This window comes from Ranitomeya variabilis, chromosome 5, assembly GCF_051348905.1.
Source record: "Ranitomeya variabilis isolate aRanVar5 chromosome 5, aRanVar5.hap1, whole genome shotgun sequence".
Classification (NCBI taxonomy): domain Eukaryota; kingdom Metazoa; phylum Chordata; class Amphibia; order Anura; family Dendrobatidae; genus Ranitomeya; species Ranitomeya variabilis.
Genome location: NC_135236.1, coordinates 191,316,607 through 191,335,383, shown reverse-complemented (window position 1 = coordinate 191,335,383; position 18,777 = coordinate 191,316,607). Strand labels below are relative to the sequence as shown.

At 45.7% G+C, this 18,777-nt stretch overlaps 1 protein-coding gene across 1 annotated transcript in view; it reads left to right on the top strand.

Moving 5' to 3' along the window:
* Nucleotides 1–18,777, top strand: part of GATM (glycine amidinotransferase) — a 35,723-nt gene that overhangs the window by 7,460 nt on the left and 9,486 nt on the right. The window contains exons 3-7 of the mRNA XM_077263654.1: nucleotides 361–556; nucleotides 4,270–4,460; nucleotides 6,523–6,660; nucleotides 8,521–8,685; nucleotides 10,321–10,384. Of these exons, the coding sequence (XP_077119769.1) occupies nucleotides 361–556; nucleotides 4,270–4,460; nucleotides 6,523–6,660; nucleotides 8,521–8,685; nucleotides 10,321–10,384 (754 nt within the window). The remainder of the gene's footprint in view (nucleotides 1–360; nucleotides 557–4,269; nucleotides 4,461–6,522; nucleotides 6,661–8,520; nucleotides 8,686–10,320; nucleotides 10,385–18,777) is intronic.

Here is an 18,777-nt window from a genome sequence, read left to right as displayed (position 1 = left end):
GAGATACTGTATTTCATTCTAATGTTCAGAAAGGCGACATGTCTGAAAGAGTTAAAGTACAATCATCACCCCCCAGTGACAGCTTTTGGTCTGGCAAGGCAATAACTAGGAGGCAGCTGTCCATGACATCTAGGGTTGCATCTGGTCCTTAAAATATTTTTCCCAGAAAGTAAGCGAGAGAGCTGTACTTGGTGGATCATATAAGCAATACTGGAAGGTGGAGGCTCAGGTAATGGCGCCAGATGTCTTCAATGTTGGGCTTTAGAATATCAGATTTCTATCCATTTGAAAGAGAATATGATGAGCTCCACGCCATGAGCCACAAGAACGCATCATGAAAGGTTTCCCGTCTCTCTGTAGGCAAACACCTATGAAAAGTATTGGCCTTTCTACCAGAAGTATGGAGGCAATAGATTTCCTCAGGAACACGTGAAGAAGGCCGTTATGGAAATTGAGGAAATGTGTAATGTTCTCCGACATGAAGGCGTTACTGTACAGAGGCCTGAAGTGATCGATTGGTCAGTGCAATATAAAACACCTGACTTTGAATCTACAGGTATGTACTATTCAGTATCAAATAAAAAAGATACACTGATATATCATATCCAAAGAAAGAGAATCGGATCACACCATGCTAACACATGGACCAAACTATGGTCAGAGATTGATCAGAGTGTGATTTGCATAATCGACCCTATTATCTCAGATGAGAGGATGTACGGTTGCCTGCACCTGCCCTTTCGGGGATAATAGTGCCCTCTTCTGTAGATTGGTGCGAGTCCACATCCTGTGGATAGGAGACAATGTATATTCACTGAAGAACCGCTTATACTCATCCCCTAGACAGATAAATAATTGTCTGGGATGTTGAATTGTCACATCTTAAAGGGAACCTGTCAGGTCCCCTATGTCCTCCAATCCCAGCAGCATTCACTTATTTATCAGTAAACTCCTTGCCTAACCAGCCCTGTATAATGTTTTTCTGTACAAATGAGGTTTAAAAAAACATTTATAATGTCCCCGTTTGCTATGCTGATAAGGGCTTTGACTAGTCAATAAGGCGTTAGTTGCCCCAGACTAGTCAGCCCTCTTTCCATGTTATCACACCCCTGTGGTGTGATAATATAATTTGCACAAGCGGCATAAGTGCAAAACTGGCGCATGTGCACCGTTGATTTCGGCAGCGTCAGTGCATCTCTGAAGCCAGGTGTACACTTCCCGGCTGCCACTACCCATCGCGCATGACTAGATGCTATCATCTAAACTTCTGGTCATGCCCAGCGCATCTCTGAAGCCAGGAAGCCCACACCCAGCTTCAGAGGCGCTCTGCGCATGACCGGAAGTTCAGAAGATGGCTACTGGACATGTGCGGTGCACCTCTGAAGCCGAGAAGCGTTAACCTGGCTGCAGAGGGGCAGTGACGCTGCCGAAATGTGCGGCACTCGTGTGCGATATTTGCAGGGGATAGCAATGATAATAGCTCCTGCAAATTATGTTATCAGGCCCACAGGGGCTTGATAACAAGGAAAGAGGGCTGACTAGTAAGGGATAACTAACACCCCATCGACTAGTCAAAGTCCTCATTAGCATAGGAAACAGGGACATTATAAATGCTTTTTAAAACATCATTCCCACAGAAAGCTCCTCTTTCCTCAAAAAAAAGGTTGTACTGGTAACTTTTTGTCTTATTTATATAAGCCGGACTCATGTGATATCAGTCTTATTATCAGCCTGTGGGCGGATTGGTCAGATCTTGTTGAGGTTGCAGAGAAGAGTTGGGGGCACTTATATCGCCACATGCTGCCAGATGAAAAGGGCATTCAGTAAGCAGGGCTCATGAATCCAGCCATTGTTGCTGGCTCCTAATGCCAGTGCCTGTTACCATGGCAGTAAATGGCTTCCAACCAATCAACCAGCTCCACAGTCTGCCTGGGTTTGCACTAACCGTTGTGGGCATTTCTGCTAAATTATGTAATTCTGTATAAATGATTAACCACAGGCCGGGCATACACTGTAATCAGGGAGGCGGAAATTGCTGTGGTTCACAGGGAATGCCGGAAAATTCTTCTTAAAGGGTTTCCCCCATTTTTATAAATACAATTTATTTTGTTTACTTTCATTTTTACATAAATCAGCGTTTTTTGTGTCAAAATACTTTTCCATTATATTTTGCTACTTTATTTAGTTTTTCTCTTCTGTTTTTTTACAATTAGTATATACTTTTTTATTTATTCCTTATATGGAACTTTAACTTGCCTGATTACTGATCTAGTTTACTGTTAGTTGCCTGATTACTGATCTAGTATCCTGTTAGTTGCCTGATTACTGATCTAGCATCCTGTTAGTTGCCTGATTACTGATCTAGCATCCTGTTAGTTGCCTGATTACTGATCTAGCATCCTGTTAGTTGCCTGATTACTGATCTAGTATCTTGTTAGTTGCCTGAATGCTGATCTAGCATCCTGTTAGTTGGCTGATTATTGATCTAGTATCCTGTTAGTTGCCTGATTATTGATCTAGTATCCTGTTAGTTTCCTGATTACTGATCTAGTATCCTGTTAGTTGCCTTATTACTGATCTAGCATCCTGTTAGTTGCCTGATTACTGATCTAGCATCCTGTTAGTTGCCTGATTATTGATCTAGTATCCTGTTAGTTGCCTGATTATTGATCCAGTATCCTGTTAGTTGCCTGATTATTGATCTAGCATCCTGTTAGTTGCCTGATTAATGATCTAGCATCCTGTTAATTGCCTGATTACTGATCTAGCATCCTGTTAATTGCCTGATTACTGATCTAGCATCCTGTTAGTTGCCTGATTACTGATCTAGCATCCTGTTAGTTGCCTGATTACTGATCTAGCATCCTGTTAGTTGCCTGATTATTGATCTAGTATCCTGTTAGTTGCCTGATTGCTGATCTAGTATCCTGTTAGTTGCCTGATTATTGATCTAGTATCCTGTTAGTTGCCTGATTACTGATCTAGCATCCTGTTAGTTGCCTGATTACTGATCTAGCATCCTGTTAGTTGCCTGATTACTGATCTAGCATCCTGTTAGTTGCCTGATTGCTGATCTAGTATCCTGTTAGTTGCCTGATTATTGATCCAGTATCCTGTTAGTTGCCTGATTATTGATCTAGTATCCTGTTAGTTGCCTGATTACTGATCTAGCATCCTGTTAATTGTCTGATTACTGATCTAGCATCCTGTTAATTGTCTGATTACTGATCTAGCATCCTGTTAGTTGCCTGATTACTGATCTAATACCCTGTAATACTTCCGTACTGCAGGGTATTAGATTTGTCGGTTTACAGTGACACATCTCTTAGACCCCGCTTATTTCAGATCCTTACAGGCCACTGTATCTGGCGGACTTGAAGGCTATTTCGTGGCTTCGGGTTGCCGTGGCAACTACTAGCACCCTGCAATCGTGAAGTGCCAGTAAGGTTAAAGAGGGGACCCCCTGCCTCACATAGCCATCACTGTCACTACTGACAGCGGTATCTGAGGGATTAAGCAGCCTCGATTGGTGCTAATACAGCCATTGCAGCAGGGTATCCGGTATGATATACCGATAACACCCGCGGATGATGGTGCTGGCTCCGCTTCTGAGCCAGCACCATCATCGCACCATACATGAATGGCACTTTGCAATAAAGTATTAAAACATTCCCCCGCATATTCGCCTACTACCCTGATATAGCAGTGCAGGAAGGAGGCGTCTGAGCTACAATCAGGGGCGAAGGACATACTGTTGGTACAACCTGTGCAGCTGCACAGGGGTCCAAGGTGTAAGGAGGACCTTTTTCACCTCTAAAGTGGCAATCAGCTTCTGTCACAGACACATGATTGGATGGAAAAAGGCCCATTTATTGCATTGGTGACCTCTCCTCTCTGCATCCGCCATTGGCTCCATTACCATGTGCTTTGACATTGTGATCTGGCATGATGTCATTAAGGGGTGCCAGCCCCACTCCTCCTTAGTCTCTGCTGTCCCAATGATGTGTTGGCGGGAGGTCAGGTGCCTTGCGGGACATAGTTTGAGACACTTGATCTACCCTAGTGCTATTCCGTTGTCACTAACTCATGTCACTGCATGACATCAGGAATATTTCACTTCCCCTTGTTAATGGGCATGTTCCCACAGACACAAGCGGGATCTGACCGTTATCAGACTATGGACTCTGTCTCTGTCCCGCAATGATGTTCGGCATCGGCCTACATGGCTTATACAGGACTGATCACTGTTTTGCTGTGCTGTGTCTGCAGGTCTATATGCTGCTATGCCTAGGGACATACTGCTGGTTGTTGGGAATGAGATCATTGAAGCCCCCATGGCATGGAGATCCCGCTTCTTTGAATACAGGGCCTATCGGCCACTAATTAAAGATTACTTCCGTCGGGGGGCAAAATGGACCACTGCTCCTAAACCAACAATGGCTGATGAGCTCTATGACCAGGTACATTTTTAGATATTCCTTTCTGCTTTATTTTAAACTTTTAGCCAAGGTAAAGGGCTAATGTGCTGCATTTTCCAGCTTTTACTCCCCCATTGGTACTTTCTTTCCTATATCGTTGGTGGCAGGACTGCCAACTGGGCTAAAGGAGAGGAGATGCTGGCAGTGTGCAGCTCTCTGCAGTCTCTAGAAGGTGCTCAAGAGGCTGAGGCTCCTTGGGGGGCCCTGACTCCTCTCTGCAGCATAATGGCAGGTGTGTTTTGTGTGTGCTGGACTATCATATCACGTGTGTGTCCTATGTCTGTCCTCCATGTGTCCGTCATCAGTTGTTAGCCATGTTTTGTTATCTTTTCGAGTATAACTATTGCAAAGGCAAGTCATCCATCTACCTATACACAGACACATAGACACACAAACATACAACCTATTTCACTGTGCTAGTTTTATGTACCAGACATCCCCAATAAATCTGTCCTAGCAGAAAACAATGCAAGGAGATGGCCTGTAGCTGGAGATGACTCAATATTCTGCATTAAACTAGCAATATTATTATGTTGCACTCTTTACCACTTAGCTCACGAGACTGTAAAGGTTTGGACTACATTCTCTAGATAAAAATATAAATATAAATGAAGAAAAAATCTAGTAATGAGGCATAAGGGAAATCCTTTTCAGACTATACTTGCATCTTGTGTCCACTAGAGGGGGCTGCTGTGCAGCAATACTTTCCTCTAACCACAGCACACATGACCTCAGCAGACCGCGGGAATCACCATGACTAAATGCTATTTCATGTATTTTCAGATGCTTAAAACATAAACTCACTTTCTGAGGCCAAGTAAGAGACCCCTGCACAGTGTAGACACAGAAGCTTTTACAAAATGTAGCAGAAAATTCTGGAAACTGGATCAGTACATAGCTACAAGACCCTCGATCCAACAAACTAGCATAATAAATAATAAAAACATTTACTACAATTATAACTTATTGCAGGAAAATGTAGCTGGAAGTAAAACAGATAGCCGTTGACCACTATTTGCATGTAACAAGCATTTTCTGATCCTATGCGATCGATCTTCCTATTTGATACATCAAGATTAAAGGGAACTTTGCAATTCATCTATTTACCTCTTATTAAAAATTCTCTGTCACGGACTGATTTTTAAATGGACATTTAACTACTTGTTGCAGCCTTAGGGTACGTGCACATGCTGCGGATTTTGCTGCAGATCCACAGCGGATTTGACGCTGCGGATTTGCAGCAGTTTTCCCTGAGTTTACAGTACCATGTAAACCTATGGAAAGCAAAATCCGCAGTGCACATGTTGCGGAAAAAAAACTCGCGGAAACGCTGGGTTGTTTATTCTGCAGCATGTCAATTCTTTGTGCAGATTCCGCAGCGGTTTACACCTGCTCCTCAATAGAAATCCGCAGGTGTAAAACCGCAGGTGAAATCCGCCCAAAAACCGGGGTAAATCCGCGGTAATTCCGCAGTAAATCCGCAGTGCAGATTTCCTGCGGATTTACGAAAATCAGTGAGGAAAAATCCGCACAACATTCCGCAACGTGTGCACATAGCCTTCAGAAGTGCAAGCAGCAAACCTTGAGGCAGAGCAGCAGTGCGCTCGTGAAAAATAAAAGTGGACAAACATACATTATATAATCATTAAACTGTTCATTCCATCTTAGTAATATTTAAAAACCAACCCTCAGTACAATATAAGCCATTAAATGACATATCTGCCATGTTTTAGATTCAGAACACCTATCCAAATGTAGCAGAGCTTAAATTTGCTTTTACTCTCTTCCGGGGTAACATACTCAGCTCTGCTGCATTATCATTGCATGGCAGTTTTTACAGGACTATAAACAGTAGTGATCACAAGCAGCAGACATTAGTATCCTGGTAGCCGCCATACTTCTGCCTTGCAGAGCGACCCCTGCACCATAGGGATATACAGATGAATCACAAGGCACAGCTCCTCACAGCACTAGTAGGGCCGTACATGTTCTGATCGCAGAGCGCCAGTCCTGATAGCTCACTATGTGATTGCCTTTATTTCAGGAATACCCTATCCGTACTGTAGAGGACAGACACAAGCTCGCTGCTCAAGGAAAATTTGTTACTACTGAGTTTGAGCCCTGTTTTGATGCTGCTGACTTCATGAGAGCCGGAAGAGATATATTTGCACAGAGAAGCCAGGTAGAGTATACAGTATATACCGCCAACCAGGACATCATGGCCGCCACATGCTCTGTCACTGAGGTGTTCCTGCTGGGGTAACATTACAGATTGTATGTGGCAGCATTGGGGATTATGTTGCTGCTATCAAAAATGGAGGATACTCTGACTCAGGGGGCAGGGTTTTACAGAGGGCATTCTATCATCCTGTCCTACCGGCTCAGGGGCATCTTATAGAGCCATTGGTTTATGGCACTGGTACTTTAAAGGGAACCTGTCACCCCCAAAATAGAAGATGAGCTAAGTCCACCGGCATCAGGGGCTTATCTACAGCAGGGCAAAGTACCTCAGTACGCCTGCGCCGGAGCCGCAGCGTAAAGACAAGAAGAGGACGTCATCGGATGAAGATAGGAGGCCCCGGACCTGACCGCGACGCCCATCGGACCGGACCGCAGCGGGAGTGCCCCTGGGTGAGTATAATCTAAACTCTTTTTCTAATCTTTCTGGATACATTGGGGGCTTATCTACAGCATTCCAGAATGCTGTAGATAAGCCCCTGATGCTGGTGGGCTTAGCTCATCATCAATTTTGGGGGTGACGGGTTCCCTTTAAATCTTTAAATACCATAATGGAGAAGATATAATAACTATTGTAGGAAGTTTTAAAGTTGTCAAGGAAATATGATTTCCTGATTCTCATTCTCTACTGTATTCAGATATTATATTAAAATTGCCGCTGTTCCTTCTAGAAAACATTTATATACCGTAGTTATATCTTACCTGCTCTTTTAGTCATAGGGGTGTGCTTTATTGCATTCAGTCAGGGTTGTCCCCGCTCACGCAATTTGAATTATTCCTGGGGTTACACCGATGTCACTGAAAATCCTGCGCTTGCACAAGGTTTACTGTTTTGCAGCGCCTGCGCAGTGTGTATTGGGAGAGCCGCGCCTTTGCAATGTGTAATTGCTGACCTACGCTTGCACATTGCCCATCAGCAATCTGCGCTTGCGCCGTGATGAGCGGCTACCCTCGCATACGCACTGAAGACACTGACTGTCTGCGCATGCTCCAGGACCAGCTTCAGTGCACACGCGCAGGTAGTCACTCGTCACAGCGCATGTGCGGATCGCCGATGGACAATGTGGAAGTGCGGGTCAGCAACTACATCTCGCTCAAGCACGGCTCTCTCAATGCACATTGCACAAGCGCTGCAAAACAAGAACTGCGACAGCGCGGGATATACAGAGACTTCGGCGCAACCCCAGGAACAACTGAAATTGCGTGGGCGGAACAAGCTTGACTGAACACAATGAAGCACACCCCTATGACCAGGGCCGGACTGGCCATCTGGCAATTCTGGCAAATGCCAGAAGGGCCTGTATGGTCATGGGCTGCCTTGTCTGCTACCCATACTGTTAAGAGTTGTGACAGAGCACAAAGTTGTTGACTCCATCACTTTCCCCAGCAGGCCACGGGTATCATTAGAAATATTGGTCTTGTAGAAAATGTTCCTTTCCTCCATCCAGGGTAATATTAGGAATATATCCCATCTGGTTCATGGGGACGGGGACAATATGGGCCTGTGTGATTTCAAATGCCAGGGCTGAATTTCAGCCCCAGTTCGTACCTGCCTATGACTAAGCGATCAGCTAAGATATCACTATATAAAGTGTTTTTTATAAGGATTACAGTGGCGATTTTAATGGGAAAATCATGTCAGTGATGCACATTTCATCACTAACAACGGACCAGGGACACTTTACATGCTATAAAGGCCATGACAGGTTCCCTTTAGTGTTATGATATAATGGATAATTGACAGCCACAAGGACCAGATATGTTAGTGTCGATGCTATTAAATTCTGTTGTTTTTTTCCTTTAGGTGACAAACTACCTTGGAATTGAATGGATGCGCAGACATCTGGCACCCGAGTACAAAGTGCATGTCATCTCATTTAAGGACCCCAATCCTATGCACATTGATGCAACCTTCAATATTATTGGACCAGGCCTTGTACTCTCTAACCCAGATCGCCCCTGCCATCAGGTGATTACAAAATATTGATTTCTGTCTGTCTGTCTGTCACTGGGGTGGGCAATTAATTTGCCCAAAGAGCCACATGATATATTGTGATTGTGTGTAGGACCGAACCAGCCTGCTGAACTTAATTCTGTTTATTATTATTGTTTTATATATATATTATTATCGCTTAATATTGAGAAGAATTAAGTCTGTTGACAAGTTATTATTACTGCTAATAAATGTTACGATGGGGCTTATTATAACATACTGTATATTCTTAACCTGTAGAAGTGATTCAATACCATAAAATGTCCTGATTTCTAAAAACTGTATATAAAGCAGTGAAATATACTGTTCCTGTTAATCAGCCCTTGTATTTTGATCAACAGCTCCCAAAACAATATGATGCCTCCACATTCTCCACGCACAGTGTAATGACCCAACATAATAAGATGTCACCACATAGCCCGTTAAAGTGAACCTGTCAACCCGACCTACAAGAGATGAAAAATAACTTTTATTACACTCACCTGCGGGGCGGTCCGGTCTGATGGGCGTTGCTGGTCTTGGTCCAGCGTCTCCCATCTTCTTGCGATGCCGCCCTCCTGCTTGCTTCATGTGGATGATGTGTCGCTGCATCATCCACACAGTCTCCTCACACCGCGGCTCCTGCGCAGGTGTACTTCTCTGCCCTGTTGAGGGCAGAGCAAACTACTGCAGTGCGCAGGCATCGGGGCTCTTTGACCTTTTCCGGTACCTGCGCACTGCAGTACTTTGCTCAGCCCTCAACAGGGCAGAGAAGTACACCTGCGCAGGAGAGCGGTCCCGAGGGGACTGTGTGGATGATGCAGGGACGCGTCATCACACAAAGCAAGCAGGAGGGCAGCGATCATAAGAAGATGGGAGGTGCCGGACCAAGAAGAGCGACACCCCTCGGACCGGACCGCCCTGCAGGTGAGTATAATAAAAGTTATTTTTCTTCTCTTCCAGGTCGGGTTGGGGGCAGATATACAGCATTATAGAATGCTGTATATAAGCCCTGAAAGGTGATGGCCGTATCTTATATCAGCCAGAACTGGTGACAGGTTCCCTTTAAACAGTAAGATGTCCCCTGAAATAGTATGAAAGCACCACAAAGCCTCCTACATAGTATGACAACCCCACATAGCCTCACTACACAGTATTATGTCCCACACAACCCTCCCACTCAGAATGTCACCACACCACCCCTCAAACAGTGTGGCATCTCTATAAAAGCCTGCCTACGCAGACTGATGTCCCCACATAGTATGATGTCACCACACAGCTGCCTACCAATTGACATGCCCACAAAGCCTCACTACACAGTATTCTGTCCCCACGCACAGAATGATTTCCCCCACACAGCCCCTTTACATAGTATCATGTTTCCACACAGCCACCCACTCAGAATGATGTCCCAACACAGTCCCATGACACCTTATTATGTCATTTACCGGTGTCTACATCACGAGGATGCAGATAGTGAAAGTGAGATGCTGGGTGGAGGGTGGCAGCGTGGTGCAGGATGTCACTGCATAAAGCCCTATGACTGTACCAGTCTGCGGGTCAGGTCTCCTCTATACCATCAGATCATACATTATATCTTCTACTAATAGCCCTTTTGATGCATTTCAACAGATTGAACTCTTCAAGAAGGCTGGCTGGACTGTTGTCACTCCCCCCACTCCACTCATCCCAGATGGTAAGTGTGACATATGCTTCCTCTAATCCAGGTCAGGGAGTAAAAAAATAGATGGCACTCTGTGATCCAGTAAAACAATTCTTTTTTTATTCAGGACACTCAATACATGGATGCAGCGGAGCAGGTACAGGGGTGGACGACGGCCGTTTCACTTCGATCAGACACTTCAATGGGTCCAGGTTCTTGAACCCATTGAAGCGTCTGATCGACACGAAACAGACGTTGTCCACCGCTATAAAGCCTTAAAGGGGTTTTCCCACTAACAAAGTACATTTTAATCAATAGATCTTGGAATAATAAAAACTTCCACAATTGGATGTGTTTAAATAAAATGTTCCTGGTGGAACTGATTATTATTCCAAGATCTATTGATTAAAATTAACTTTGTTCATGGGAAAACCTCTTTAAGGTCCATTTACTGTCATGTTCCCAATGGCAGGGAATTAAACACATAACACGGGCAAAAACAGAACGAGCTCTAGGGTGATGGAACCTGAGCTGACCGCGATCCTGAACCTCAACACTCAACTAACAGCAGCCGGGGAACGTTCCTGAGGGGACTCTAGAAGTCTCGCGCCAGCCGGAGATCTAGCTACCCCTATCAGAAGAATCACAGACCTATCTTGCCTCCAGAGAAATATTCCCACAGAAATAGCAGCCCCCCACATATAATGACGGTGAAATGAGAGGAAGGCACAAACGTAGTTATGAAAACAGATTCAGCAAAATGAGGCCCGCTTAAGCTAGATAGCAGAGGATACAAAAGGTGAACTGCGCGGTCAGCTTAAAACCCTTCAAAATACCATCCTGAAATTACTTGAACTCATGTGCCAACTCATGGTACATGAGTAGTAATTTCAGCCCACTAGAGCAACCAGCAGCAGAGAATTACATATCTGCAAGCTGGACTAAAAACATGAAAGCAAACAAGAAACAGGGAAATCCAGACTTAGCTTGTCTTGAAGGCCTAGGAGCAGGTAGCAAAGGTAACAGAGACACACTGATACATTGATAGCCGGCAAGGGAATGACAGGAAAGCCAGGTTAAATAGGAAACACCCAGCCTCTGATGGACAGGTGGAAACCAGAGACCGCAACCCACCAAAGTCACCCAGTACCAGCTGTAACCACCAGAGGGAGCCCAAAAACAGAATCCACAACAGTACCCCCCCCCTTGAGGAGGGGTCACCGAACCCTCACGAGAACCCCCAGGGCGATCAGGATGAGCTCTGTTATGACCCCAATGGCGAGGGTCTCAGAGGTACGTGGAAGTCTGCAGAATACAAAAATCCAGCTCATAGGGCAGTGGTAACTGGGTTGACCATATATCTACTCCTAACGCCAACACTAGAAGTAGCCGGGGATCATTCCTACGTTGATTCTAGATGACACGCTCCAGCCGGAGAATCTAGCTACCCCTAGTAGAGGAAAACAAAAGACCTTTCTTGCCTCCAGAGAAGGGAACCCCAAAGCTGGATAGAAGCCCCCCACAAATAATAACGGTGAGGTAAGAGGAAATGACAAACACAGAAATGAACCAGGTTTAGCACAGAGAGGCCCGCTTACTGATAGCAGAATAAAGAAAGGTAACTTATATGGTCAACAAAAACCCTATCAAAATCCACACTGGAAATTCAAGAACCCCCGAACCGTCTAACGGTCCGGGGGGAGAACACCAGCCCCCTAGAGCTTCCAGCAAAGGTCAGGATATAGATTAGGAACAAGCTGGACAAAAATACAAAACCAAAACAAATAGCAAAAAGCAAAAGGCAGACTTAGCTGATATAACTGGAACCAGGATCAGTAGACAAGAGCACAGCAGACTAGCTCTGATAACTACGTTGCCAGGCATAGAACTGAAGGTCTAGGGAGCTTATATAGCAACACCCCTAACTAACGACCCAGGTGCGGATAAAAGGAATGACAGAAAAACCAGAGTCAAAAAACTAGTAACCACTAGAGGGAGCAAAAAGCAAATTCACAACAGTACCCCCCCCTTAGTGAGGGGTCACCGAACCCTCACCACGACCACCAGGGCGATCAGGATGAGCGGCATGAAAGGCACGAACTAAATCGGCCGCATGAACATCAGAGGCGACCACCCAGGAATTATCCTCCTGACCATAGCCCTTCCACTTGACCAGGTACTGAAGCCTCCGCCTGGAGAGGCGAGAATCCAAGATCTTCTCCACCACGTACTCCAACTCGCCCTCAACCAACACCGGAGCAGGAGGCTCAGCAGAAGGAACTACAGGCACAATGTACCGCCGCAACAAGGACCTATGAAATACATTGTGAATAGCAAACGACACAGGAAGATCCAGACGAAAAGATACAGGATTAAGGATTTCCAATATCTTGTAAGGCCCAATAAAACGAGGTTTAAATTTGGGAGAGGAGACCTTCATAGGAACAAAGCGGGAAGAAAGCCATACCAAATCCCCAACGCGTAGTCGGGGACCCACACCGCGGCGGCGGTTGGCAAAGCGCTGAGCCCTCTCCTGTGACAACTTCAAGTTGTCCACCACATGATTCCAGATCCGCTGCAACCTATCTACCACAGAATCCACCCCAGGACAGTCAGAAGGCTCCACATGACCCGAAGAAAAGCGAGGATGGAAACCAGAGTTGCAGAAAAAAGGCGAAACCAAGGTGGCGGAACTAGCCCGATTATTAAGGGCAAACTCAGCCAACGGCAAGAATGTCACCCAATCGTCCTGATCAGCAGAGACAAAACACCTCAAATAAGCCTCCAAAGTCTGATTGGTTCGCTCCGTCTGTCCATTAGTCTGAGGATGGAAAGCAGACGAAAACGACAAATCAATGCCCATCCTACTACAAAAGGATCGCCAGAACCTAGAAACGAACTGGGATCCTCTGTCTGACACAATATTCTCAGGGATGCCGTGCAAACGAACCACGTTCTGGAAAAACACAGGAACCAGATCGGAAGAGGAAGGCAGCTTAGGCAAAGGAACCAAATGGACCATCTTGGAGAAGCGATCACATATCACCCAGATAACGGACATGCCCTGAGATAGCGGAAGATCAGAAATGAAATCCATGGAGATATGTGTCCAAGGTCTCTTCGGGACAGGCAAGGGCAAGAGCAAACCGCTGGCACGAGAACAGCAAGGCTTAGCTCGAGCACAAGTCCCACAGGACTGCACAAATGACCGCACATCCCTTGACAAGGAAGGCCACCAAAAGGACCTGGCCACCAGATCTCTGGTGCCAAAAATTCCCGGGTGACCTGCCAACACCGAGGAATGAACCTCGGAAATGACTCTGCTGGTCCATTTATCCGGGACAAACAGTCTGTCAGGTGGACAAGACTCAGGCCTATCAGCCTGAAATCTCTGCAACACACGTCGCAGATCCGGAGAAATAGCTGACAAGATAACTCCATCTTTAAGAATACCAACAGGATCAGCGACTCCAGGAGCATCAGGCACAAAGCTCCTAGAAAGAGCATCGGCCTTCACATTCTTTGAACCTGGTAAATACGAGACAACAAAATCAAAGCGGGAGAAAAACAATGACCAGCGGGCCTGTCTCGGATTAAGGCGTTTAGCAGACTCGAGATACATCAGATTTTTGTGATCAGTCAAGACCACCACACGATGCTTAGCACCCTCGAGCCAATGACGCCACTCCTCAAATGCCCATTTCATGGCCAACAACTCCCGATTGCCCACATCATAATTTCGCTCGGCAGGCGAAAACTTCCTGGAGAAAAAGGCACAAGGTTTCATAACAGAGCAACCAGGGCCTCTCTGCGACAAAACGGCCCCTGCTCCAATCTCTGAAGCATCCACCTCAACCTGAAAGGGAAGTGAGACATCGGGCTGGCACAAAACAGGCGCCGAAGTAAACCGGCGCTTCAACTCCTGGAAAGCCTCCACGGCAGCAGGAGCCCAGTTAGCTACATCGGAGCCCTTCTTGGTCATATCCGTCAACGGTTTCACAATGCTAGAAAAATTAGCGATAAAACGACGGTAGAAGTTAGCGAAACCCAAGAACTTCTGAAGACTCTTAACCGACGAGGGCTGAGTCCAATCAAGAATAGCTCGGACCTTGACTGGGTCCATCTCCACAGCAGAAGGGGAAAAAATGAACCCCAAAAAGGGAACCTTCTGTACACCAAAGAGACACTTTGAGCCCTTGACAAACAAAGAATTTTCACGCAAAATTTTAAAGACCAACCTGACCTGCTCCACATGCGAATCCCAATCATCAGAAAAAACCAAAATATCATCCAGATAAACAATCAAAAATTTATCCAGATACTTCCGGAAAATGTCATGCATAAAGGACTGAAAAACTGAAGGCGCATTGGAGAGCCCAAAAGGCATCACCAAGTACTCAAAATGACCTTCGGGCGTATTGAATGCGGTTTTCCATTCATCACCTTGCTTAATGCGCACAAGGTTGTACGCACCACGAAGGTCTATCTTGGTGAACCACTTGGCACCTTTAATCCGGGCAAACAAGTCAGACAACAGCGGTAAAGGATACTGAAATTTGACAGTGATCTTATTTAAAAGCCGATAATCAATACAAGGTCTCAAAGATCCGTCCTTTTTTGCCACAAAAAAGAATCCCGCACCAAGGGGGGAAGAAGACGGACGAATATGTCCTTTCTCCAGAGACTCCCTGATATATGAACGCATAGCGGTATGTTCAGGTACCGACAGATTAAACAGTCTTCCCTTAGGAAACTTACTGCCTGGGATCAAATCTATAGCACAGTCACAGTCCCTATGAGGAGGCAGTGCACTGGACTCAGACTCACTGAAGACATCCTGATAATCAGACAAATACTCCGGAACTTCCGAAGGCGTAGAAGAAGCAATAGACACAGGCAGGGAATCCCCATGAATACCACGACAGCCCCAACTTGAGACTGACATAGCCTTCCAGTCCAGGACTGGATTATGGGTCTGTAACCATGGCAGCCCTAAAACAACCAAATCATGCATTTTATGTAAAACCAGGAAACGTATCACCTCGCGGTGTTCAGGAGTCATGCACATGATAACCTGTGTCCAATACTGCGGTTTATTTGCTGCCAATGGCGTAGCATCAATACCCCTAAGAGGAATAGGATTTTCTAATGGTTCAAGAGTAAAACCACAGTGCTTAGCAAATGACAGATCCATAAGACTCAGGGCAGCACCTGAATCTACAAACGCCATGACAGGATAAGACGACAGTGAGCAAATCAAAGTTACAGACAGAATAAATTTAGGTTGCAAATTACCAACGGTGACAGGACTAACAACCTTAGCTATACGTTTAGAGCATGCTGAGATAACATGTGTAGAATCACCACAGTAGTAGCACAAGCCATTCCGGCGTCTATGAATTTTCCGCTCATTTCTAGTCAGGATTCTATCACATTGCATTAAATCAGGTGTCTGTTCAGACAACACCATGAGGGAATTTGCGGTTTTGCGCTCCCGCAACCGCCGGTCAATTTGAATAGCCAGTGCCATAGTATCATTGAGACCTGTGGGAATGGGAAAACCCACCATAACATTCTTAATGGCTTCAGATAGGCCATTTCTAAAATTAGCGGCCAGTGCACACTCGTTCCAATGTGTCAGCACGGACCATTTCCGAAATTTTTGGCAATACACTTCAGCCTCGTCCTGCCCCTGAGACATAGCCAGCAAGGCCTTTTCTGCCTGAATCTCAAGATTGGGTTCCTCATAAAGTAAACCGAGCGCCAGAAAAAACGCATCAATATCAGCCAATGCCGGATCTCCTGGCGCCAGCGAAAAAGCCCAATCCTGAGGGTCGCCCCGTAAGAACGAAATAACTATTTTTACTTGCTGAGCAGAGTCTCCAGATGAACAGGGTCTCAGGGACAAAAACAATTTACAATTATTCACAAAATTCCTAAACTTAAACCTGTCTCCGGAAAACAGTTCAGGAATCGGTATTTTAGGTTCTGACCTAGGATTTCTGATAACATAGTCTTGTATGCCCTGCACACGAGTAGCCAGCTGGTCCACACTTGTAATCAAGGTCTGGACATTCATGTCTGCAGCAAGCATAGCCACTCTGAGGTAAAGGGGAAGAAGAAAGAGAAAAAAAAAAAAAAAACTCAGAATCTTCTTTCTTATAATCCCTCTTCTGCAACGCATTAAACATTTAATACTGGCCTGGCAAACTGTTATGACCCCAATGGCGAGGGTCTCAGAGGTACGTGGAAGTCTGCAGAATACAAAAATCCAGCTCATAGGGCAGTGGTAACTGGGTTGACCATATATCTACTCCTAACGCCAACACTAGAAGTAGCCGGGGATCATTCCTACGTTGATTCTAGATGACACGCTCCAGCCGGAGAATCTAGCTACCCCTAGTAGAGGAAAACAAAAGACCTTTCTTGCCTCCAGAGAAGGGAACCCCAAAGCTGGATAGAAGCCCCCCACAAATAATAACGGTGAGGTAAGAGGAAATGACAAACACAGAAATGAACCAGGTTTAGCACAGAGAGGCCCGCTTACTGATAGCAGAATAAAGAAAGGTAACTTATATGGTCAACAAAAACCCTATCAAAATCCACACTGGAAATTCAAGAACCCCCGAACCGTCTAACGGTCCGGGGGGAGAACACCAGCCCCCTAGAGCTTCCAGCAAAGGTCAGGATATAGATTAGGAACAAGCTGGACAAAAATACAAAACCAAAACAAATAGCAAAAAGCAAAAGGCAGACTTAGCTGATATAACTGGAACCAGGATCAGTAGACAAGAGCACAGCAGACTAGCTCTGATAACTACGTTGCCAGGCATAGAACTGAAGGTCTAGGGAGCTTATATAGCAACACCCCTAACTAACGACCCAGGTGCGGATAAAAGGAATGACAGAAAAACCAGAGTCAAAAAACTAGTAACCACTAGAGGGAGCAAAAAGCAAATTCACAACAGAGCTCTATGGAAGGCGCGGACCAAATCAGTCGCATGAACATCAGAGGCGACCACCCAGGAATTATCCTCCTGACCATAACCCTTCCACTTAACCAAATACTGGAGTTTACGTCTGGAAACACGAGAATCCAAGATCTTCTCAACAACATACTCAAATTCTCCCTCCACCAGCACCGGAGCAGGAGGCTCAACCGAAGGAACAACGGGCACCTCATACCTCCGCAATAACGACCGATGGAACACATTATGAATAGCAAACGATGCTGGGAGATCCAAACGAAAAGATACAGGGTTAAGAATCTCCAAGATCTTATAAGGACCGATGAACCGAGGCTTGAACTTAGGAGAAGAGACCTTCATAGGGACAAAACGAGAAGACAACCACACCAAGTCCCCAACAAGAAGTCGGGGACCCACGCGGCGACGGCGATTAGCAAACTGCTGAGTCTTCTCCTGAGACAACTTCAAATTGTCCACCACCTGATTCCAAATCTGATGTAGCCTGTCCACCACCACGTCCACTCCAGGACAATCCGAAGGCTCCACCTGACCAGAGGAAAAACGAGGATGAAACCCCGAATTACAAAAGAAAGGAGAAACCAAAGTAGCAGAACTAGCCCGATTATTAAGGGCAAATTCGGCCAGTGGCAAAAAGGCAACCCAGTCATCTTGATCAGCAGAAACAAAACACCTTAAATAAGTTTCCAAGGTCTGATTAGTTCGCTCCGTCTGGCCATTCGTCTGAGGATGGAATGCAGACGAGAAAGACAAATCAATGCCCATCTTAGCACAAAACGTCCGCCAAAATCTAGACACAAACTGGGATCCCCTGTCAGAAACGATATTCTCCGGAATCCCATGCAAACGAACCACGTTCTGAAAAAATAAAGGGACCAACTCAGAGGAGGAAGGCAACTTAGGCAAGGGTACCAAATGAACCATCTTAGAAAAGCGGTCACACACAACCCAGATAACGGACATTTTCTGTGAGACAGGGAGATCTGAAATAAAATCCATGGAAATGTGCGTCCAAGGCCTCTTCGGGATAGGCAAGGATAACAACAACCCACTGGCCCGAGAACAGCAAGGCTTAGCCCGAGCACACACTTCACAAGACTGCACAAAGGTGCGCACATGCCTTGACAAGGAAGGCCACCAAAAAGACCTGGCCACCAAGTCTCTAGTACCAAATATTCCAGGATGACCAGCCAACACAGAAGAATGGACCTCGGAGATGACTCTACTGGTCCAATCATCCGGAACAAACAGTCTTTCTGGTGGACAACGATCAGGTTTATCCGCCTGAAACTCCTGCAATGCACGTCGCAAGTCTGGAGAGACGGCGGACAATATTACCCCATCCCTAAGGATACCAGTAGGCCCAGAGTCTCCAGGAGAGTCAGGCACAAAACTCCTGGAAAGAGCATCTGCCTTCACATTCTTTGAACCTGGCAGGTA